Here is a 23815-nt window from a genome sequence, read left to right on the forward strand (position 1 = left end):
GTTTTTGGACGAGTTGGAGGAGATTTTGCGGATTATTACGGAGGAAAAGTAAGAGTTGTAGTTTTTAATATTGAAATTTATTGAAACAGTGCAACCTAGAAAACCTGTAAGTAGAAGAAAGCAAAATTAGTGAAATTTTAGACTAATTAAACAAGAAATACTTACCCGACAGCAACGAAAGGTCAGCGAGCTGCTCCGTCGTTCGCACCGTCATTTGGGGTGAAACTGTACTTTGGTGATCCGTGAGTAAACCTAAAAATAAAGAAGAAAAATAGTTAATTAATAAATTACACCTTCTGGAACAGGAAGAGAGCAAGAAGGAGGGAAAGGAAGAGGAAGTGGAGGAGTTGTGAAGGAAAGAGGAAAAGTTAACGTAGGAAAGGAGACCAATTAAGTAAGTTAAAGGGACCAAAAATGTAAACTTAAAAACTAAAATAAATACTTACTTGCAGTTTTGTAGCTGCTTGAAACGCTGCTTAACAAAAAGTTGGGGTTTTAATTACCGACCACCCGAACACCCACAACAGAAGCACTAGCTGTCAAATGGTAGTCCATAACAAATCATTGTTTGGGTTTTTGATTTTCAAATTTCCCGCAATTCAAACGATAAAAACCTGAAAAACACGTGAATTGTGTTGCTGATGACAAATTTTATCATATCCTTGGAGATTCCATCCCAATATTGGCTGAAAATTCTTATCGAAAAAAGGAATTTTTCTGTTTACCTTTTTTGCTTTTTTTTATTGGTCGATCAAACAGTGCGCCCGTACACTGAGAATCGGCATTACACATTTTTCAGTTTGGTTTTACACATTTGCATGGGACTTTTGAGTTTTACCAGGATAACACACTTCGTGTTACCAAAGTAATATGTATAATACTGATTCTCAGTGTTTGTTATCTGAACTGCCAAGATGGCTGCTTCTTCGCTACATGTTTTAAAAATAATAATCTTGAGAGAACCTTACCTGTTGGAAAATATTCCAAAAACAAATTGAAATCCTATCAAAGTCACCCAGGTTTACGTACATATATATACAGCAATTCCCCACGAAAACAGCATGGAAAAAAACAAAAGTGCTCGGATCGGGCTCAAAATTTTTCTGGGGGTTCCCTAGCCGAAATAATTAGACCCGTATTTTTGTTTGCCATTAGACGCTGTGTTAGGCGGTCTGAAAAATGGCCATTTTCGTCGATTTTCGCTTTTTTGAAAAATCATAACTCCTCGTCATTTAACCGATTTCAATTGTTTATACGCAATGAAAGGTGATAAGTTGACCTTCAAAGAAAAATACTAAGAAGTTTCAAAATCTAGCCTAACATATGAAAGGGCGTATGAAACATTAAATGCCGTTTTGACGGTGTCGACAAAGATTGTCTGGAAATATTTTATCGGATTCCCGACATTTTTACATAACATACAAAAATGGGAGGAGTTCATTAACAGGATTCCGAGATATGATTTTGAAAATCCGTGTAGCGCCGCGCCGGAGAATGACGAAATTGGCAAAAAATCAACTTTTTTCACTAAAACTGCGATAACTTTAAAATTTCAGCGATGACCTATAGATGTTTGGGTATCAAAAGTTGCGTCTTTTAATTACGAAAATTTTGGTACCAAAACATCTATAGGTCATCGCTGAAATTTTAAAGTTATCGCAGTTTTAGTGAAAAAAGTTGATTTTTTGCCAATTTCGTCATTCTCCGGTTTTTGCGCGCGGCGCGTCAAAAAACACGGATTTTATTTTCAAAAAATCATATCTCGGAATCCTGTTAATGAACTCCTCCCATTTTTAGTATGTTATGTAAAATGTCCGGGAATCCGATAAAAATATTTCCAGACATAGGCTCTTTGGTCCAGACACCGCCAAAACGGCATTTTAAAGTTTCATACGCCCTTTTCATATGTTAGGCTAGATTTTTGAAACTTCTTAGTATTTTTCTTTGAAAGGTCAACTTATCACCTTTCATTTGCGTATAAGACAATTGAAATCGGTTCAAATGGCGAGGAGTTATGATTTTTCAAAAAAAGTGGTTTTTGCGAAAATCGACGAAAATGGCCATTTTTCAGACCACCCTAACACAGCGTAGGTCACCCTAATGGCCAAACAAAAAAATACGGGTCTAATTATTTCGGCTAGGGAACCCCCAGAAAAATTTTGAGCCCGATCCGAGCACTTTTGTTTTTTTCCATGCTGTTTTCGTGGGGAATTGCTGTATATATATATCAATTTTAAAACATCATACATTATTTACATACTATCCAAAGTCGATTATACGGAGCCACGAGTATCCAAAATTTCGATTAATCTGAAGTTCGATTATCCGATGGTCTTCAAAAATAATCGAGTAATCAAAATACCAAGATCAACTATCTTTATTTTATTTAAAAAATGTGAAAACATTTTTTAATTGATGCTTTCTGCTTTCAAAGATTTTAATGTTTTTCAAATTAAAACATGGCCGCCAAATGGCTGACTTATGAGTTATGAGATTTTGAAGAATAAAAATAGGGGTTAAATGATTACCCGAGCGTTCGAGTGTTAATGAAATGAACATTTTTGATTCAATCTATTTTTACTGTGGCATTGTTTGGTTTTGGAAGCAATTTCTGTCTAAAAAGTGATCCCTTTTTTCCCAAAGAGCCTATGTAACCTGTATGAATTTAATCCCTACCGCCAACTTATACATCATTGAACAGTCCCGTACATTTCTAACCCGGCACGCACATTCTAACGTAGCGCATTTCGTCATTGTGCAAACGTGCCAACGGTCGACGGAACGGCAATTAAAAACCAACCCATTCTCAACCAACCAGAGTCTCTGTTCCATTCAGCTCAGCGATCGGCGACCACCACACTGACTGCACTTGCTCATTGATTCTGTGGTCAACTAGCCGGCACACGCGAAGCGGCGGCAAAATTAGGCGTTTTCGTTGAATTTTCCTCAGTTGTGTTTGTGTTGAGCACATTTGTAACGCAAATGATCCTGGGAACACGAGATAATTGACCGGCAGGTGTTTTGCCGCCGAGCGAACCGTTTTTCCGATAGCTGTGAATGAGAGTAAAACTGAAATGGCAAGTTTGCGATCTATCGGTGATATCTGAAAGGTGAAGGGCTTTTTTGCTGATTTATACTTTCCTCGCGATACCGCTAACGATGCTTTGCAGTGGGTTGTGCTTCCGGAAAAGGTGATTGGTTTAGTGAAAATATTTTCGTTTAGTTTTGCTATGCTAACTTCAATTAGGTCTTCCAATTATCATTATGGAAATCAAGTTGGTCGAGCGTTTCGCTTCGGTTATCCCTTGAACAATATTCTAGAAGGCATTAAATCATCATTTATATTATTGTTTTTGTTATTCAATCATGAGCAATTCCAACTCAAATCAGGATTGTTTCTGGTACCTACTTTTGTACCCAACCCTCTCCGATTTTAATGAATGTTATATAAGCCATTTTTGTGTATATGGAGCCAATTGTACTCGAATATAACATTTGAGAAAAGCGTAATTTATTTAATTATTTTTTTTTGTAATTTAAAAATTACTGTATCTAAAAGCCGTTGCATCGTACTAAAAAGTGGTAAAAAAAGTGGTCTGAAAAAATTACACTGAAAGAAAAATACACGGCACTTCTATGATTTTTTTCGATTTTTAAGTTTAAAAGTTAAATTTAAAGGTGATGCCACCATTTTTTTTAACGTTCTAAATTTTTAAGGAAATAGCCTAAGATGTTACAAAAAGACTCACGAAAAATGCAGGATGGTTTTGTTATTCATTTACTAAAACTATTTTTTTAAGTGGTCTAAACGTCAAAATTTCCAAAAACCGATAGTGGGAATCGATTCTCCAGACAATTTTCCACAAAAGGATCCATATTGACCATTTTCCTATGTCCAACATTCTTGTGAAGATACAGCGGTTTTAAATATAAAAATGTTGAAAAATTGGTTTTTGGTGGTTTTTGGCAATTTCTATATGACAGACTTGATTTTTCAGTCTCGTAAATATTTTTACCGGAAAGCTCGTCCAATTTCTTATAATTTTGCCTTTGACTACTTTTTAATTTGATTCGTTTAAATATTTACGTAAGCTAATTTACTATCCACACTGAAAAAATATACTATTTTCATTTATGAGAAATGTTATTAAGTTTATATCTTTAAGCCCATACATCCAATTAAAATGCTGACTTAAAACGTGACTTTTTGGTTGTACGTAAGATGCTCTCCAAGAATTATTCCTATTAGAATTGCTCGATAGTTGCATCGATTTCCAGATGTAAAATATGAATGAACAGAACGATCGGGCAAAAAAAACGAAAACACTTGCCTTATCTAAACTACATAACGAGGCAGCAAATATCACACCGATTGCGAATTCTATCACCGCATCAAGATAACTTTTTTCACTCTTAATTGATTGCGAACAGTGCGGTAAACAACATTTCCCACTTGGAAAAACGTTTTCCCATCGGAAGTTTCCCCTCGATTTGGCATGTTGTTCCAGCTTTGCATCAGTTTAACCACTATTGTTCGTTGAGGCTCCAGTTGGGAACAACTTGCACAGCTCTAGTTAGCAATCCTCGTCGTTACACTCAACTAAGAATGTTGAGATATTCTGATGTAGATACAGTCAGTACCTGAGATCGATCCCATAGTGCAACTGTGTAACAATAACGCGAGTTTAATCGAGAATCCTCTCGATCTCGGCAATTATGCAAATGAGATCAACCCGGGAGTGAACTCAATTAGTTCATGTTTAAGTTGAATGAAGTGATGCTTACTTTTTTATTTTTTAGATTTCATAAACACAAGTAGCAAATCATGTTCTGCTTTATATAATTTAATTAGAAAAAAAGGGAAACTTACTCTATCAACTTCAACAGATGGTTGCCAAGTTAAGCTGATTAATCAATCCAATCAAGCCTTAACAACATCTGAAGCTCGCCCATAAATCTGGCTGTCACAACCACTGCTATCCAGTTGCAATCACTTCTCGATCCAGATTTATTCATACATTAAAGTTCCCACCGAAACTGATGAATGAAAATCAACGTGAGCCGCGATAATCAAAGCTTTGATAAGACTCAGTTCTTTAATTTGATTAAAAAGCTCGTTCACATGCAGGCACGGGAGAGGAGGAGCAAATTATAGCCGGGGGAAGGAAGTTTCCATAATACGGATTGTGACCATTCCACGCGAGATTGATAAGGCAGGAGTGGACGTAACGTTGCATAATCCACCCCTATAACTGCCGATCTCTTCGAAGGGCCGAACTAATTAGCGTTTAGCGCGATCTCGTGTGGCGACTAATTGCTTAATTTATATATAATTTAATGCATTATTCTGGGAACCGTGTGGTCAGGCAACGATTTTGTTTTATATTGTTTTGATTGGATTTTTTCTCAGAATATAATTTGAATGTGTAGGAGTTCCAGATCATTTACAAAATGTGATGTATACACTTAGTTCTGGATTTGCGTGAAAATGCCTTTTAGATTAGTTATTTTCCTGATCTGACTTGGTGTAGATTTGACTCTATATGTGTCATTATCGAAAGAATTGGAAGGAAGGCATCAGTTTATAGAACGAAATAGTCAAAGTATGCTTTTGAAGGGACTGAAAAAACCATCCAATTAGGGACAATATCGAAAATTAGATATGGACAACCAGAGAGTTGACTGTGGATTATTAGGTATCTCTATCCAACATTACGTATCCTTAACCTTCTATACCTAAATACACCTCTAGAAAAGGGAAAAGCTTTAAAATCGACAAAAAACATGACTGAACAAGTTTAAAATCTGTAAAATGCATTCAAAGAGAAAACTCTTGAATATCTTCAACAGTTTGATGTGTGTTTACCATTTTAACAAAGTCAGAAAGAAGCCAGAGTTTATAAGGCTTTCTAGGCCCAGTGAAAAAAATATAATTTAACCCAAAAATGACGAACTTCTCGTCACAGTGTCCTGATGCAAACAATAGAGTAATCTACGTACGTATGTATTGCGTATACGTACACGAAAATAAAGTGAGGTTAAATTTTGTCAGCCAGCGAAATCAAATGGTGCACTAGTGTGCGTACGCGAAACGTCATGAAAACAAAAAAAAAACTTAAAACAGTATTCACACAAAATAATCAAAACAAAATTGCTGGTTCTTTGTTAATATGGCCAAAAATACATTAATTTAATTCAGTCCATATAAATTTGTTGTACTAATCAAAATACAATGTGCCCAACTCATAATAGAACGCAGATATTTCAAGATCGTTACAGCTTCAAATTAATTCAGATACTGTCATTGGATGAAATAAATTCGGTAAACTTCGATTCATTGAGAGCAAAAAAACAGCTACAAAAAACATTTAAAATACAGTAAAGTCTAAACAAGAATAAACAAGAAAGTGCATATAAAATACCAAGACTGAAAAAAGACTATCACAAAACCAAAGATGTAATCCCTACAACAGGCCTGCCCAACGTCCGGCCCGCGGGCCGGATCCGGCCCGCGTCTGCTTTTCAAAACAGTTCTATGACTGGCCCTTAAGGCTGTTCATGAAATATTAAATAAATAAATTGATTGTCTGAATTAAAAACAAATAACATCAAATTTTAACATATTATAACACCATTTTTCGTGTTTGAAATTAATTCATATAATTTCTATACTGATATTTTTAAACTGAAAACTGGCGCAAGAAAACAAAATTATCCATTTCATGAAATTGTGAAATGCATGAAAAAAAACTTGGATTGTTGTTTAAAAATGTACAAAATGACACTAAATTTAAATTTCTTTCAGCATTAACTGTGTTTACTTCACATTGAAGTTTTATTTCTATTTTCATTATCTATCTATCTATATATATATATAAAAAATTTCGACGGTTTTGTTCGAACGCGAATCAATCCAACACGGAATGTCGGATCGATGTGCTCTTTGTTACGTTAGGTTCGTGTAAGCCCAAGGAAGGTTCTTACGCCAAAAAGTTACAACTTTGGCCACTCTGGAACCGATTCCGGAAAATCTGCCGATTGTATGGGAAAAGTTACGTAAAATCAAATTTTGATCACAGGAGGCTGAATAAGCAAAAAAGTTAAAAATGTCAACAAATGAAAAAAAGGCAGAACGAAGTTTGTCGGGTAAGGCTTGTTTTTAAATAAATAACTAAGCAAAAACTAATGTATTTTCCAGAACAACTTTTCTGAAAAAAAAAAAAGCTTAAAAAAGCAAATTATTAGTACTGATCGCTGCAAATATTTTAAAATATTTAAAAAAATCTCAAAATGAGTCAAGAAATTAGGGAGCAAAAATATATTTTTCCATAAAATTTTAATTTCGAAGAATAACGAATTGAAAATGATTTAAAATATATTTTTTACATTTTTAAATTTTCTGCGTTTAAAATAATTTTAAAATATCTTTTCAAAATATTTGAATAAAGGTGTTCAACAAAGTTTTTTGTAAAAGATATTCGAATCCAAATTTCGCTTGAATTAATTTTTTAATGTCTCATTGATTTTTTTATATTGTAGTGTTGAGGAAATTAAACTTTAAAAAATTGCAGCGACCATTGAAATTTTAATGTTTTTTTTTTTATTATTTAGAGGTATTTAGTTGCAATCGTCAAAAACAATTACTATACAATTTTAAACAAACAAATATCAAAATATGTCAGATGAACACATTTTTGAAAGTTATCTTTGTGTTGGGGTTGGGCACCCCTGCTTTACAACCTTGAATGTTCTTTTTGTAACACTATTGTTAAGAGGCTTGTTGCTTGAATTCATTGAAAAAAATTGCTGAAATCAATGTAAAATTTTCTAAATATATTTTTTTGTAAAGGTTCAATATTATTTTTCAGAATGTTTTGTCATGATTGTAGATATTTTTTCACATAAATTCTTTACTTTTTGAGTAAAAATAATTTATTGATCATACTAAAGCTTCAGGAGACCAAAAATATTAAATTAGTTTGATTCTTGCCAAAATCGGGCTGAAAATGTTTCCAAAAACGAGTGTTCCTGAAAGCGGAGGTGTTGTTGAAAACAGGATGACACTTTTAAATATAAAGCATGATAGTTTTTGCTTGAAATAAAAAAAAAATAGTTTGAAATTCAAATTAACTCTCTACCGCCCTAATTTTTTTTCGAAATTTTTTATTTTGCTCGTGTTCAGGAGGTCATTTTGAGCAACTTTTGTTCTACGAAAAACTTGACTTCTCTTGTTTTCTGTTTTTCTTGTTTTATTTTTAGGTATTTTAATTTGTCTTTATCTTGTTTAGTTTATGTATGTTTTAAGTAGTATTTGGCCTATTCTACCACCTCCTATCATTACATTTTGCCTATCTAATTTTTTCATGTTTTTACTGTCACTTTTTAAATTTTTTGCCTGTTTTTCACATTTTCTGCTATAAAATGGCACCATTATCATTTAAATTGTAAAAAATGCGTAGAGGCATAGTCTGGGACCCTACAAAAATTACGGCATACTTCTTTTTACTTAAAATATAGGAAATGTTAGTAAAAAACACAGCCAAAGTTGACCCCTAAAAAAATGCCATTTTTTAAAACATTGGCAAAGTCACATAAAACAAGTCAAACTTCCAACCCTAAAATTTTCCAAAATTTTAAAAGTTTCTCTTTCCAATGCTTTTTAAAGATCAAACATTGGTTGAAAAATTGATTTTTGGCGATTTTTTAAATCGAAACCCGTTTAGAGGCGGGATTGGGTTGTAGAGGGTTAAGTTAATTTATTACATTTGATTTCTTTTTCTGACTGAAAATATGAATGTTTTTCTAAAACTAAACATGGAAACAACAACAACAGCATAAAAAATCATAAAAGAAGAAAAAACAACAGAAATATTGGTCAAAGTGTTTCACATAAATGTCCCACATGCATTTTCATCACTTTTGAGTTAGTAATGCAATCATGGTGCATTGTCCCTAATAGTTATAGGACATTAATGCGAACATGAGCAAATAGTTTTTTTTTAATAGTTTTAAAACAAAATAATGTGTCAAAGTTATGTTACAATTGTTCACACTGTTTAAATTTAAAAAAATAGACTAAACTCTCTTGAAACACTTTCATTTTGTTGAAATTTATAATAGTTAATACTTTTTCGACACTTCTATGAAATTATATTTTTGAAACAAAAAGATCGTAAAGCGTGCCAACAGTTCAGATAGCAGTGGTGTCAATTTGGGTTGGCTGGTGAAATAGCCAATCTCGCATGCAGAGATTGTTCGCGAAAATCATTTACTGCTGGCACGATAAGCTCCTTATCAGTGAAGAAACAATATGCTTCTTTTTAATGCCAATTACCTGCTGTTAAAAAAGAAGATTGTCGCTTTGCTGGGCGCCCCTTGGAACAGTGAGACTTTTTGGCAATCTCCTTTGAAAATCATTAGATTAAGTTTAGTTACTTTTAAAATGTCTATTTTTATCTATTAATTCCATAATAACTTCCAATCCAAGGTTGTTCTCCTAAAGGACAATAAACTCAACTTTCAATCAAGCTTCACATTCCCATCAATTATAAACAAATGTGATTCATTTCATTCCTTTGCACCTCCCTGGATAATTTACATTAACCGCAATAGCTCGGAGCAAATCCAATTCCTTACCAAGTTTAATGTCACTTATTGTAGCTCGATCGCAGCTAATAAAACCACAAATGACTTAACGCATGATTTGTTCCAGTTGGCGCAAAATAACCCACATGATTCATTCATGTAACACAAATTGGTGGGGCAGCGTGGTACTTTTGAGACTCAGGTCATTCTACTTTGTACTTCTTTCCGTGGCGTCATCATCCCGATTCTGACTAACATAAATTTGCAAAGCAGTGGCTGTCAGCCAAAAATGCAAACCATCAAACGGCGTCAATTTTGTTTATAAATAGTTTCACTTTTTCTTACCTTGCTGTTTATTTTCAGGAATAATCCAAACTGCTGCTTGCCACGAATAAATCAGCGATGGGATAAGTTTTCCACTTAAATTTTAAATTTTCTTTCGAGCTTGCCCGCAGGAAACTGGTTGGACGGCTGTATTTTCGTCAAGTTTATATTTTCGACAAACGATTTCCACCCTCTTCTTCTGTGCAAACACTTGAACACTTTCACAACCATACATTCAAAATCTTCCGGTCTATTAGGCACTGTAATTGCATTAAATCGAACCACTTTTCATCGAACTGAAATTTTCACATTTTTAACGCGTCGGAAAAATACTACAAAAAAAGCACACACCCCCACATGCGCGCCCCCTTCTTCTCGCAATCAGGCACGTCGTGGGAAAAAAACAAGAACCGACGACGATTTTTCTTTCGTCTCCTTAGAATCAGCTGTTGACCTACCGAAATGCCGCATTAGACTGACACGCCGCGGGAGCCGCGCAAATACTTTTATGCAACCTGAAATTGCTACAGTGAGAATATACTCGCCGCGCCAGAGACAGTCTCAAGTGTAAAAATCTAATCATAAACAAGGCCACATGAAATAAACTCAAGATATTTTCAAAAAATATAATGTCTTCTACAGATTCTTTCATAATTTGAAATGGCTGAAAAAAATATGATTTGAAGGAGTTATAAATTGGGTCCTAAAGCCCCATGTCAATTTTTATGTACAACGGTTAATAACACGATTAAAAACCATTTCTGATCACTTTTTTTCATTTTAATGCAAAAAAAATTCACAAGACAACATTTTTTTTTTGAATGGATCAACTATGGTCCCCTTGGAACGAGCTGTCAAGTAGGACCTTTTCTGTCAAGAAGGGACGTGATGTAGTTTTTTCAAAATTGAATTAAAAATCCATTTTAAATCCTTTGCGGCCGTTCAAAGGGTCATTGTACTCAGAAAAATAAGCTTTATCGCTGTGAACAATAATATCACAAATTTTAGCTTAATTTTAGGACCCAATTGCACCCAATTTTCATAATAAACATTTGATAACTTATATTCCGGTTTGCTCAAAAACACAAAAATTTAATGTGTTGCACCACAAACGCTCCGATTGCGAACATTTTCTCTGGCAAGAGAAAGAAAGAGAAGTGAGATTTTTGTTTTTTTTCTGCTCATTCAAACAGCGACGTAAACAAACTCACCCACACAAGCACAGCGGAAAATCGGGAAAATGCACCACGCGACGTCCTTGCCACGAAGAAGGACGCCGCCGTCGCGACGCTCCAGGTGGAGGAGGAGGAATCATGCAAACTGCAAGTGGAAAGCATTAAAAAAGCAGAAATAAAAAGCTGGGGATTTCCACAACGCAAAACAGGGTTTCTGTTGTTATGGGATTTTCCAGCCTTCGGCAACGTTCGAGGTTATTTCTGGCTGATTTCGGAAAAGAGGGAAAGGTGTTCCCAGCAAATTTTCCCAGAGTTTGGTAAGTCTATGAGAGAGAGAGCTGTTGCATCACCAGGAAGTATCGTTTCTTGGAAAGTGCGACAGAAATAAATTGCTTTAGATGGAGGTTAGTCGGGCTGGCTGGGTCGCGTGAGTCATTTCGAGTCAGGGACTTTCGCGCCATACAATGTTGGACACGTGAGGCATTCAGACAGCGAGAGGGTGCAGGCTGGTTGGCTGGCGTCATTTGGACTGGAAAACACCCACCCACTGGCTGTTCTGATGGTTTCTTTCTGAACCAGCAATTATCATTGTGAGCGTCCTACCCGTTGATCTTGGTTTGCGATAAAATTTCCTTCGATGGATGCAAAACAGTCAATCTAACCCGTGACATTTTTAACGGTGCTTATTTAACCATTATTATGCAATTCGTATTTATAAGAAAATAATTATTTTACTAAAGTTGAGTCCATGACATGAGCAAGTTGCGCTATTTTAGCGAAATTTATAATTTTCTGTGAAGAGACGATCAACGTTTTTTTTTTTTTTTGACTTTAAAAACAAAATCAAATTTGCAAAAGAACTGTACTTGATGTTCCTGTAAAGTTCCATGTTTCTTAGTTAAAAAATTAAACATGTGATATTGTTTCTTATATTTTTAAAATTTTACGTCGCTTGGTTAAAAAAAATCTATTTATATTTCTTTAAGGACAAATTATAAATGTTCTGCAATAAAGATCGTTTGTCTGGATTGCGAAATTCTTCCTACCAAGCAAAGAAAAAAGATTCATCATCTTACCATATTTAGCAGATAGACCGAACCATTTAACAGCTGATAAGACTAATAAGCGTGTCGCGTATCAGATGAAAGTAGCATAAGATAAGAGCAATCTGCAACACCCACGTGCGTTTAAACCTCTTAAAAACAAATAAAACTTAATTCTGTGACCGGAACAGAAAAAACCCCGTCTTAAAAAATGCTAATAAACCAGAATGAAATACAATATTGGCGTGCGTCAATTGTCTATGAACTCGCGCTCAGCGTGCTGCAACTTAAAATTCCCCCGCGAACTAGTCGCGCTTTCTCAGTTTCGTAATCATTTATGCGCGGAAGTCACCCGCCAGACGTCTCGATTTAAAAGCACACAAATTAGCCATTGAGTGGTGAAAATCGATTGAAAAAGCACCTAAACTACTTGAAAAAACGGCGAGTGATTTATCACGTGGAGGATTCCCGCCATTTCATTGTTGTTTGAGCAAAGACGTTTCAAAACTGTAAAGTTCCATGAGTTGAATCATTCTTCCCAGTTTAATCACGGTTTAATAATTTTTAATTGCTTTCTTCTTGTTTTCTTCTCTCGTCATTGAGGAAAGACCATCCTAATTTATCGAAGCAGTGTGTCATTCTGAGTGTTGGCAATACCAAACTACTGAATCAATAGTTATTTGAGTAAGAGTTTGTGTATTACTATTACAAGTCATGGTTTATCCAGATAAATTACTAACAAATTAATAAGACGTATGTGAAAATCTGTCCTTTCCATAGTCATTCCATGTTCAAACTTTGAGTAGCTGCAAACAAGGAAAGCTACATAATTCATTAGGGTTGTTGCAATTTTTTTTTTAAATTTTTGGTCCAAAAAAACTTCCGAATTTTTATGTAATTTAAAGTGCTATTATATGATAGACTTGATTTTTCAGTCTCGAAAATATTTTTACCGGAAAACTCGTCTAATTTCCTAAAGTTTGCTTATGACAGCTTTTTAATTTGACTCGTTTTAATATTTTCGTAATCTTATTTAATACCCAGGTTTCTACCACACTGAAAAAAAAATACTATTTTCAGTTATGAGTGATGTAATTAAGCTTATATCTGTAAGCCCATACATCCACGTTAAATGATGTTTAATTGAACTTTAAACTTAAAAATTGAAAAATCTCATAGAAGTGGCGTGTATTTTTGTTTCGGTGTATTTTTTCAGAAAGCCCGTCCAATTTCCTACAAGTTTGTCTTTGACCACTTGTTGATACGATGCAACGGCTTTGAGATACAGTAATTTTTAAATCACGAAATACAAAAACTTGGGAATATCTTTCGTCCTTCTCAAATGTCATTTTCGAGTACTATTGGCTCCATATAAACAAAATGGCTCATATCAAGCTTTTTAAGCGAAGATGACGTTCGAATGGTGAACGCCCGAAATGTCAAAATCACGCAGTGGTACCAACATTACGAAAAAAGTGTGCCATGGCATGACAGCCGATTTTTTTCTAATGTTGGTACTACTGCGCGATTTTGACATTTCGGACGTTCAACATTCGAACGCCATCTTCGCTTAAAAACCTGGATAGGCCTAGGATAACATGTCTAAAAAGTTTCATTGAAATCGGAGAGGGTCGGGTACAAAAGTACCAGAAAAATTCCTGATTTGAGCTGGATTTGCTCTTTACTGAATTTCAGCGAATAAAAAATGGGTTCCCATTTTGCCCAATTTAATTTTTTAAATGAATTGAAAAACATTCAATATTACGCCCTTTTGAAATGTTAGTTTTGATTAAAATTGTTGAAAATGCTGTTTTCGAAAAGATCGAAAAATTTCACGAATGTTTCATATTTCAACATTGAAAATCAGACCATTATTTGCTGAGATATCGACAATATATGAAAAGTTGTTTGGGTGATACTTAAAAAACTTCAATTTTCCTGTTTCTTTTTCTTTTATCTGCTGTATCTTAGCAACCAGTGGTCCAATCTTCAATGTTTTTTTCACGAAACTGTAGGAAATTTGCTGAACTTTTCGAAAAAAATATTTTCAAGGTTGGACAATCATGGACATTATTTGAAAAAAAAATAAAAAAAAAACGGAATTTTTCGGGCAAAATTGAACATTGAGTGGCTATTAGAGTGTAACATAAATTACTTTTTGGCGGGCATTCAAGGGTTTTTGCCGGTGGGCATACTGAGCCCAAATCCCAAATATGAGCTTTATTGGACGTAACAGGAGCTGGCGCCTCGGCTGGCGCTTTGCATTTGAATTTTAAATGGGATCGAACCCGTAAATATTGATTTTTTCAAAAATCTCAATTTTTGAGGCTACTAAAGCACTTATTTTCAACATCACTAAAAATCAAATGGCGTCTCGGGCGGCTATAATTTTAAAACGGTGCACTTAATCTAAAAATTTGCAAAGTACTTTTCGATTGCAAATTTGATATTTCATAAAAAATTTAAGCACAATATTTATTTTTTTACAAAAATCTCTACTTAAAAAAATCGTAACTCGTCGGCAAAATGTTGGTCCATACTTCTGAATGGCTTAAAAGATGCGGGGATTTGTCTCCTAAAACATTAGAAAAAAAATAATAATAAAAAAATACATATTTTGGGAAATTGAATTTTTTTGAACAAAAGTTAATTGAAAAATCACTTTTTTCCGTTTACCTATTTTTTTCTAAATAGTCCTCATGAATACTTACAACAGGCCCAACAAGAAACAAAAAAAGATTCTAATGTAATATCGTCTAGGGAACACGATGGTAAGGTTTAACGGTGCACATCAACTAGAGCTTTTGCACCCAGATTTTTGTTACAGATATTCCAGTATCTTCAAAATTACGGGTACTATCGAAATATTTTTTTATTCATCCCCTAAAGTACTGCCGGTGACCGTGGTGTAGGGGTAAGCGTGATTGCCTCTCACCCAGTCGGCCTGGGTTCGATCCCAGACGGTCCTGGTGGCATTTTTCGAGACGAGATTTGTCTGATCACGCCTTCCGTCGGAAGGGAAGTAAATCAAAGAGTATTGAAAATAGAGCGCGGACTCGGAACAAATTTCCAATAAATTCATGGCACCAACCAAAGGTACAACCGTAACGCCTTTGATGAGGCGTTACGAGTTTGAGGCGTTATGGAAATTTTTTGTTGTGACTATTTTGATCTTAGCAATCCCACTTGATTTTTTCAAGTTGACAGTTCGCTTGGATTCGAGGAAAAAAACATTGTTTTATTTTGTACGACGACACGGGCGGAGTCGTCTCCCTGGGTCCTGCCTCGGTGGAGTCGCTGGTAGGCAGTTGGACTAACAATCCAAAGGTCGTCAGTTCGAATCCCGGGGTGGATGGAAGCTAAGGTGTAAAAAGAGGTTTGCAATTGCCTCAACAATCAAGCCTTCGAACACCTAGTTTCGAGTAGGAATCTCGCAATCGAGAACGCCAAGGCAATGCTGTAGAGCGAATAATTTGATTTTTGATTTTGATTTTGAAAGTACTGTCCACAAAGTAATTTACAACAAAGTTTGACTAATTTTACAATCCCGTTGTTGCAGGATTGGGTTCGTAAGTTTGACAATTTTGGAATAAGAAAACAACAACTTCCTTCGTTGCTGTGCACCCTTAATTCAAAATGAAATCGCATTTATGTTGAGAAAATTGTAAAGCTTGTAAAGTATTCAATTGCGCAAAATGCATCAAAGTTTAATAACATTCGCCATTCATATCAGCGTCCAATTTCCTTTAAAAAAGCAGTTGAGTTTTGCTTTTGGTTTCAAAGATATAGCCATTTGAAAAAAGAGAGAAGGGTGCTCCAATTTTGCTGTATTTCGAGATTCTTGCATACATCATTTTTTTTTTTTGTAATTTGTTGTGAACAGTTGTTCAAACAAAGCAAAGAAAATTATAAGCCACGGTTTTAACATTTAAATGGAAACACTTTTATAAACTGCATTATACAGTTGCTTTGCAATCATTAAATTTTTAAAAAAATATGCTAAGACTTTGAAAAAATAAATCATTAAAAAAAATAATTTTGTTCAATCTTAATCTTGTTTTCAAACCATACAATTTAATACTAGATTTAATATGAACCCTACAATTTAGTGTGAACCCTACAAGCAACTATTCTCCCCTAAATCTCCTCAAATGCTAGGAGATGGATTCTACAATCCGTGCCCAAACGTCATCGCTTGAAATTTGTAAACATTTTGCCATCGCATCGCGATTGTCGTTCGTTTGTTTTGCTGCGCGTTTCTCAAACGTTTTCCACGGTTTTTCTTCTCCAGGTTTGGTGATTTTCCTGCGGCCGCAGTGTTCCAAAGTGAAAATGGCCCACATCCCGGCGACGTCGCTGGGCAGCAAAAACAAGAAGCACTTCCTGGGCGTGCCGGCTCCGCTGGGGTACGTGGCCGGTGTTGGTCGTGGTGCGACCGGATTCACGACCCGGTCGGATATCGGTCCGGCGCGGGATGCTAATGATGTTTCGGACGATCGGCATGCTCCGCCTGCGGCGAAGCGCAAGAAGAAGGATGAGGACGAGGACGACGATGAAGATTTGAACGATTCGAATTACGACGAGTTTTCCGGGTACAGCGGGTCGTTGTTTTCGAAGGATCCGTACGATAAGGACGATGCGGAGGCGGACGCGATTTACGAGAGTATTGATAAGCGGATGGACGAGAAGCGGAAGGAGTACCGGGAGAAGCGGTTGAAGGAGGACTTGGAGCGGTACCGGCAGGAGCGCCCGAAGATTCAGCAGCAGTTTAGCGATTTGAAGCGGAACTTGATTGCGGTGAGCGAGGATGAGTGGGCGAATTTGCCGGAGGTGGGGGATAGCAGGAATAAGAAGCAGCGGAACCCGAGGGCGGAGAAGTTTACGCCGCTGCCGGACAGTGTGCTGTCGAGGAATTTGGGCGGGGAGAGTACGACGGCGATTGACGGGCGGTCGGGGTTGGCGTCGATGATTCCGGGGGTGGCCACGCCGGGGATGTTGACGCCGAGTGGCGATATGGACTTGCGAAAGATTGGCCAGGCGAGGAACACGTTGATGAATGTGAAGTTGTCGCAGGTGTCGGATTCGGTGGCTGGGCAGACGGTGGTTGATCCGAAGGGATATTTGACGGATTTGCAGAGCATGATTCCGACTTATGGTGGGGACATAAATGACATTAAGAAGGCACGGCTGCTGTTGAAGAGTGTCCGCGAGACCAATCCGAACCATCCGCCGGCCTGGATTGCATCGGCTCGGTTGGAGGAGGTCACCGGGAAGGTGCAGATGGCTCGTAACTTGATCATGCGCGGTTGCGAGGTGAATCCGTTGAGCGAGGATCTTTGGCTGGAGGCGGCTCGGCTGCAGCCGCCGGACACGGCCAAGGGTGTGATTGCCCAGGCGGCGAGACACATCCCGACGTCGGTGAGGATTTGGATTAAGGCCGCTGATTTGGAGACTGAGGCGAAGGCAAAGCGGCGGGTGTTTCGTAAGGCGTTGGAGCACATTCCGAACTCGGTGCGGCTGTGGAAGGCCGCGGTGGAGATTGAGAATCCGGAGGACGCTAAAATTTTGCTGTCCCGAGCGGTCGAGTGTTGTAACACCAGCGTGGAGTTGTGGCTGGCGTTGGCCCGGTTGGAAACGTACGAAAATGCTCGTAAGGTGTTGAATAAGGCGCGCGAGAATATCCCAACGGATCGACAGATTTGGACGACGGCCGCGAAGTTGGAGGAGGCGAACGGGAACAACCACATGGTGGAGAAGATCATCGATCGTGCGATGACCTCGCTGAGTGCCAACGGCGTTGAAATCAACCGCGATCAGTGGCTGCAGGAAGCGATGGAGGCGGAAAAGGCCGGCGCGATCAAGTGCTGTCAGGCGATTGTAAAGGCGGTGATCAGCGCTGGGATCGACGAGGAAGATCGCAAGCAGACGTGGATTGACGACGCCGACAACTGCGCCAAGGAGGGAGCTTTCGAGTGCGCTCGAGCAGTTTACACTTTCGCATTGGCGGAGTTTCCCTCGAAGAAGAGCATTTGGCTGCGGGCAGCTTACTTCGAGAAGAACCACGGAACGCGCGAAAGTCTGGAGGCAATTCTGCAGAAAGCCGTTGCGCACTGTCCCAAGTCGGAGGTTCTCTGGCTGATGGGCGCCAAGTCCAAGTGGATGGCCGGCGATGTCCCCGCGGCACGTGGCATTCTCTCGCTTGCTTTCCAGGCCAATCCCAACTCGGAGGACATTTGGTTGGCCGCCGTCAAGCTCGAGTCGGAAAACTCCGAATACGAACGCGCTCGCCGTCTTCTGGCCAAAGCCCGCGCCTCAGCTCCAACTCCGCGCGTCATGATGAAGTCCGCCAAGCTGGAGTGGGCCCTCGACAATCTTGAGGCCGCTCTCAGCCTGCTGGAAGACGCCGTCAAAGTATTCCCCGACTTTGCCAAACTCTGGATGATGAAGGGCCAAATCGAAGAGCAGAAAAAGCTGCTCGACCGCGCCGTCGAAACCTACAACGGCGGCCTCAAAAAATGCCCCAACTCAATCCCGCTCTGGCTACTTCTCTCGTCCCTCGAAGAACGCCAAAACCTGCTCACCAAATCCCGCTCCGTCCTGGAACGAGGCCGTCTCAAAAACCCCAAAAACGCCACCCTCTGGCTGGCGGCGATCCGCATCGAAATCCGCGCCGGCCTCAAGGACATGGCCAACACGCTGATGGCGCGCGCCCTCCAGGAATGTCCCAACGCCGGCGAACTGTGGGCCGAGGCCATCTTCCTCGAGGCACGCCCCCAGCGCAAAACCAAGTCCGTCGACGCGCTCAAAAAGTGCGAACACGACCCGCACGTCCTGCTGGCCGTTTCCAAGCTGTTCTGGAGCGAGCGCAAGATCCAAAAGTGTCGCGACTGGTTCAACCGCACCGTAAGTTAAACCATATACTCTCTAAACCCAATAAATCTCATTCTAAACCTGTTCGCAGATCAAAATCGACCCGGACTTTGGCGACTCGTGGGCGTACTACTACAAGTTTGAGCTGCAGCACGGCACCGAGCAGCAGCAGAAGGAGCTGCTGGAGCGGTGCGTGGTGGCGGAACCGAAGCACGGCGAGGAGTGGTGCCGCGTTAGCAAGGACATCGCCAACTGGTGCCTCAAGACGGACGAGGTGTTGCGGGCGGTGGTGAAGGTGCTGCCGACGCCGATTTAAGGAAAGTGGGGGAGAGTTTGGGCAATTTTTTTGTCGTGAGAAATAGATTGTGAGAGGTCTAACGAGGTTATTTCTATATTTTTGAAAGAAATCTAGAAAGAACTTTACTGCCCACCATTGAAAAAACGGCTAATATCCACTTTTGGCAAAAACGAGTTATTAGCACCAGGTGGTAGAGGATGTTCCGACGCATCTTCTGCAATTTGAATTTCACTAAAATAGTGTTTAGAATTGGCTGCCGATGCGAAAAACCAAACGGCTAATATGCCACTCTTATGGGAAATTGCCTTGACGGCGATTTGGTGACAAACACTAAAACGCGTTTTTCTCGGAATACTTGATTTGGCATAATAGCCGAATTTTCAATTATGGGCAGTTTAGCAATTCTGGTTTGTCTTTAAATTATTTTTCAATATGTTAAAAATGTCTTTAAATTTCAATTTTATGTGAGTTTCTCAAACACCAAACTGAAAAGGCATCTACCCTGGAAGTTTCCTCCCGATCACAGACGTAAATATCAAGTAACATAGCCATCAAGCATATCAAGTGCATAGCCTAAACTAATTACATCGTTTGCCATTTGTTTCCGTTCATGATAATGATGTAAGTTTGTGCCGATAAACGACCATGAATTGTGCTCAATAAGAACATTTGGGAACCCAAGGACCTTTTTAAGAATGCTCAGTACGGCTAAATTTCACATCGTCATCTGTAAAATTAGACCCATTTTATTTTGTTGTCCAAGTGTAGAATCCTGTATGCTTGTCCAGGATTTATTTTTGAGTATTATAAATGTAACCAGAGCAAAGACAACTCAGTGAATGACGTATGCCTAGCACGGTATTCAGCTTTACATTCAACCGTCTTGGTAACGTATCCTACTGATCAAGAAGAGCAGTGTTTTTTTCTGAAATTGTTGCAATCACCCTCGAAATGACTTTCGTAAAACTGAAATGTAATCCATCGGTTCCCAACGGAACCCAACACAACTTACCTTTCTGTTAGCGTCGTTCAATCGAAGAACTCCGACTATCACAGGGTTTCTTCCCACAGTTATGTGGGCACTTAAAAGCTGGGACACACACACTGATCACACGACCTTGCTCAAGGCTGGTCGATTTTCACAATCCGCAGGGCACTATTCGGTTTAGGCACTATTTCGGACGAATCGGAGAAACCCAATTTTGCCATGAACACTAAAGAAAACACTTCGCGCAGCCCTTTGTTGTACGAACTCTGCGGTTGTTCTTGCGTTACTTTCTTTATTGATCTTATTCGTGCTGACCCTTAGACATGTTTACTATAGTATATCGCACGGCGTGGCTAGAGCAAAAGCGTCACTTTTAAATCTGTGTGAAAGAAAGTTGGCGTCACTGTCGTACGGTTTTTCATCCTAACTATTCTAAATTCTATAGTAGAAAAAATAATTGTATAAGTTTATTTTAACCAGATTAACGTGGTGATTGTTAGGATGGCTCGAGATGATCGATTTTTCAGAACATGTTTTTTTCGGTTGCTTTTAGGCCCCTTAACAACTCCCCAAAACTTGGGAGCGATTGGTTGCGTCCACACTTTGCGCATTGCATTTCTAGAGTAAATTTTCAAAACAACCTATCCCTCATGGGTTTCCTATGCAGATAGGACCTTTTGAAAATTTAATCGAGATTTCAATTTTGTATGGGAATTAGTATGGAAAAACATTCGTTTTTACATTTTGATTTTTATCATTTTTGTTTTCCACAAAAAAATTTAAGCCAACACAATAGCGTTAAAGTTGAGAAAATTCTCTAAAACTTTCCCGAAGAAAGTATTGTGGTATCTTGCTTCTGTCAAAAGATACAGCGTCCTCAAAACTGGTCTAAAACGTGTTTTGCCTTCCTCACCTTACTGAGGAAAGGCTATAAAATCACTCGAAAAATGAACTTCTTAATTTGACCTCGTAGACCCACCTTCACGTATACCTATCGACTCAGAATCAAATTCTGAGCAAATGTCTGTGTATGTGTGTGTGTGTGTGTGTGTGTGTGTGTGTGTAGGGATGTGGGTCTGTGCACCAAAAAATATGCACTCGATTATCTCAGCACTGGCTTAACCGATTTGGGCCGTTTTGGTCTCATCCGATTCGTCTTGGAGTCCCATAAGTCCCTATTGAAAATTATGAAGTTTAGTAGAGTACTTCAAAAGTTATGCTAAAAAAACCATTTTGGCGTATGTCCGGAAGATTGTAAAAAGGGTGGTTTTTGTAAGAAACCCTGTCATGTTATACATTTTCAGAAAGGTATTAAAAAGACCTTACCAATGAGCCCAAAACATTGAAGATCTGATAACCCTATCAAAAGTTATTAGCACTTAAGTGTTATTTATACACTTTTTGGAGGCCGGATCTCAGATATTTCAATGAAAATGATGTCCGGGTCCATCATGCGACCCATCGTTAGTTAGATAATCGAAAGACCTTTCAAATTAGCCTAAAACATCAAGGATCTGACAATCCTATCAAAAGTTATTGGCACTTAAGTGTTATTTATACACTTTTTGGAGGCCGGATCTCAGATATTTCAGTAAAAATGATGTCCGGGTCTATCATGCGAACTATCGTTGGATAGGTTTTTTTATCAGACCTTGCCGATGAGCCAGAAATATTGATGGTCTGCGGACCATATCAAAAGAAATGAGTAATAAAGTTGATTTGTTAAACATGTTAAGGGAGAATGTTGCTATTTTTACTGAATGTATTGACTTTATGAATATGAGGAAAAGGCACAAACCACCTAAAGGTGGATTAAGTAACGTTTTTTGCTCGGAAATCACGTTTTAGACCAGTTTTGAGGAAGCTGTATCTTTTGACAGGAGCAAGATTTTATGAACAATACTAGGTTTACCCTCTAACGCCCATGGTTACTCCAGAGCACCACTAATTTTTGGATTAAAAAATAAATTTCTCTGCAACCATTATTTTTTTCAACCTGCTTCAAATATAAAATGTTAACTAATTTTGTTCAAACGCTCCTACAGGTCTGGGAAAATAACGCGCCAACTTCTGGTATGGTCAGGCCTATGGGGAATGGTCTGGAGAACACTTTTCCCGAAGAGAGCATATGGATTCGTTGTCCCTAGACCTGGCGCATCGGCAAACAATCCGATGTCTCCGGAATCAACGGTTTTCTCTCAAAAAGCATCAAATTTTCCTTAGCATGCTATGAAAGCTTGATGCACACCGCGACGCCATATGTCAGACAGCTACCACGTGGTTGAAATATTTGCAAAAAAATACAAATTTGCAATGCAAAGATTCTGAACTCGACTAAATAATATCAGGATTGCTCGAAATGATCATTTTCTAGTTAAAAGAAGGTTTGCAATTGAATATTCCAGCCGTTTCTCACCCACGTGGTAGCTTTTTTAAGTTGAATATTTTTTTTTATTTTATGGATTTTTCAAAAAAAAAAATTTATGTGTTCTTGACGTTTTAGAGTTGCTAACTTTTTATTTTTGGATATTTTTTTTTTCATTTGAAAATTTTGATTTTTTTTTGAAATTTTAATTTTTTAAAGTTTTTAATTTCTTTAAATTTTTGTAACTTAAAATTTATGATATTATTGATTGATTGATTTGATTTTTTTTAATTTTGTTTTTTTTTTAAACTCCGTTTAAATAAAACATATTCAAAAAAAATTTATTACAAATAGCGATCGCAATTTCTCGATCCACGATCGAGATTTCTCAACAGTAAAATTTAGATCCTAATTTCTCGGTGGTAAGTTGTTACTACCTTACTGAGGAAAGGCTATAAAATCACTCGAAAAATTAAATTCCTAGTTCGACCTGCTAGACCCACCTTCACGTATACATATCTAGAGTTTTTCTTGAAAAGGTCCTATAAACTATTGTCTTTCATATGTTTATAGGACCTATTCAAAAAAAAAAAAACTCTAGATATCGACTCAGAATCAAATTCTGAGCAAATTCTGATGTTCGTTTTCAGTTAATATTTACTAAAAACTGCACTACTGAAATTTTCAGTTAGTTTTTCGCTGAACTTCAGTTAAAATGTGTATGGAGCTGTCAAAGTTTGCTGAAATTTCAGCAAGTTTTCTTTTAATGAAAATTTCAGTAGTGCAGATTTCAGGAAATTTAACTGAATATAGTAATGAGAAATTTGTGTGTATGGATGTTGATAAAAAAAAATTGCACTGGATTATCTCGGCACTGGCTCGTCTGATTTTGTCCGTTTAGGTTCATTCATTCGTCTTCGTCTTGGTGTCCCATAAGTCGCTATTGAAAATTGTGATGTTTAGTTAAGTACTCATAATAGATAGATATACATTTTTAGAAAGGTATTTAAAAGACTTTTCCAACGAGTCCAAAACACTGAAGATCTGACAACCCTATCAAAAGTTATACGCACTTAAGTGTTATTTATACACTTTTTAGAGGCCGAAACTCGGATATTTCTTTGAAAATGATGTCCGGATCCATCATGCGAGCCGTCGTTAAAAAGA

The 23815-nt window shown here is 37.8% G+C and overlaps 2 protein-coding genes across 2 annotated transcripts in view; one reads left to right on the forward strand and one right to left on the reverse strand.

Annotated features, from left to right (window-relative positions):
* Window positions 1-10387, reverse strand: part of LOC6050364 (multidrug resistance protein homolog 49) — a 37725-nt gene extending 27338 nt beyond the window's left edge. Inside the window, exon 1 of the mRNA XM_038261849.1 lies at window positions 9931-10387. The gene's annotated coding sequence lies outside the window, so the exon portion shown is untranslated. The remainder of the gene's footprint in view (window positions 1-9930) is intronic.
* A 5948-nt stretch (window positions 10388-16335) lies between these two features.
* Window positions 16336-19353, forward strand: LOC6050362 (pre-mRNA-processing factor 6). Its single transcript, XM_001866947.2, has 2 exons — window positions 16336-19030; window positions 19089-19353. The coding sequence occupies exons 1-2, from the start codon at window positions 16460-16462 to the stop codon at window positions 19311-19313; spliced, it is 2796 nt and encodes a 931-aa protein (XP_001866982.1). The 5' UTR covers window positions 16336-16459; the 3' UTR covers window positions 19314-19353.
* Window positions 19354-23815: the final 4462 nt, after the last annotated feature.

The sequence above is a fragment of the Culex quinquefasciatus genome, chromosome 3 (genome assembly GCF_015732765.1).
Source record: "Culex quinquefasciatus strain JHB chromosome 3, VPISU_Cqui_1.0_pri_paternal, whole genome shotgun sequence".
In the NCBI taxonomy this organism is placed as follows: Eukaryota; Metazoa; Arthropoda; class Insecta; order Diptera; family Culicidae; genus Culex; species Culex quinquefasciatus.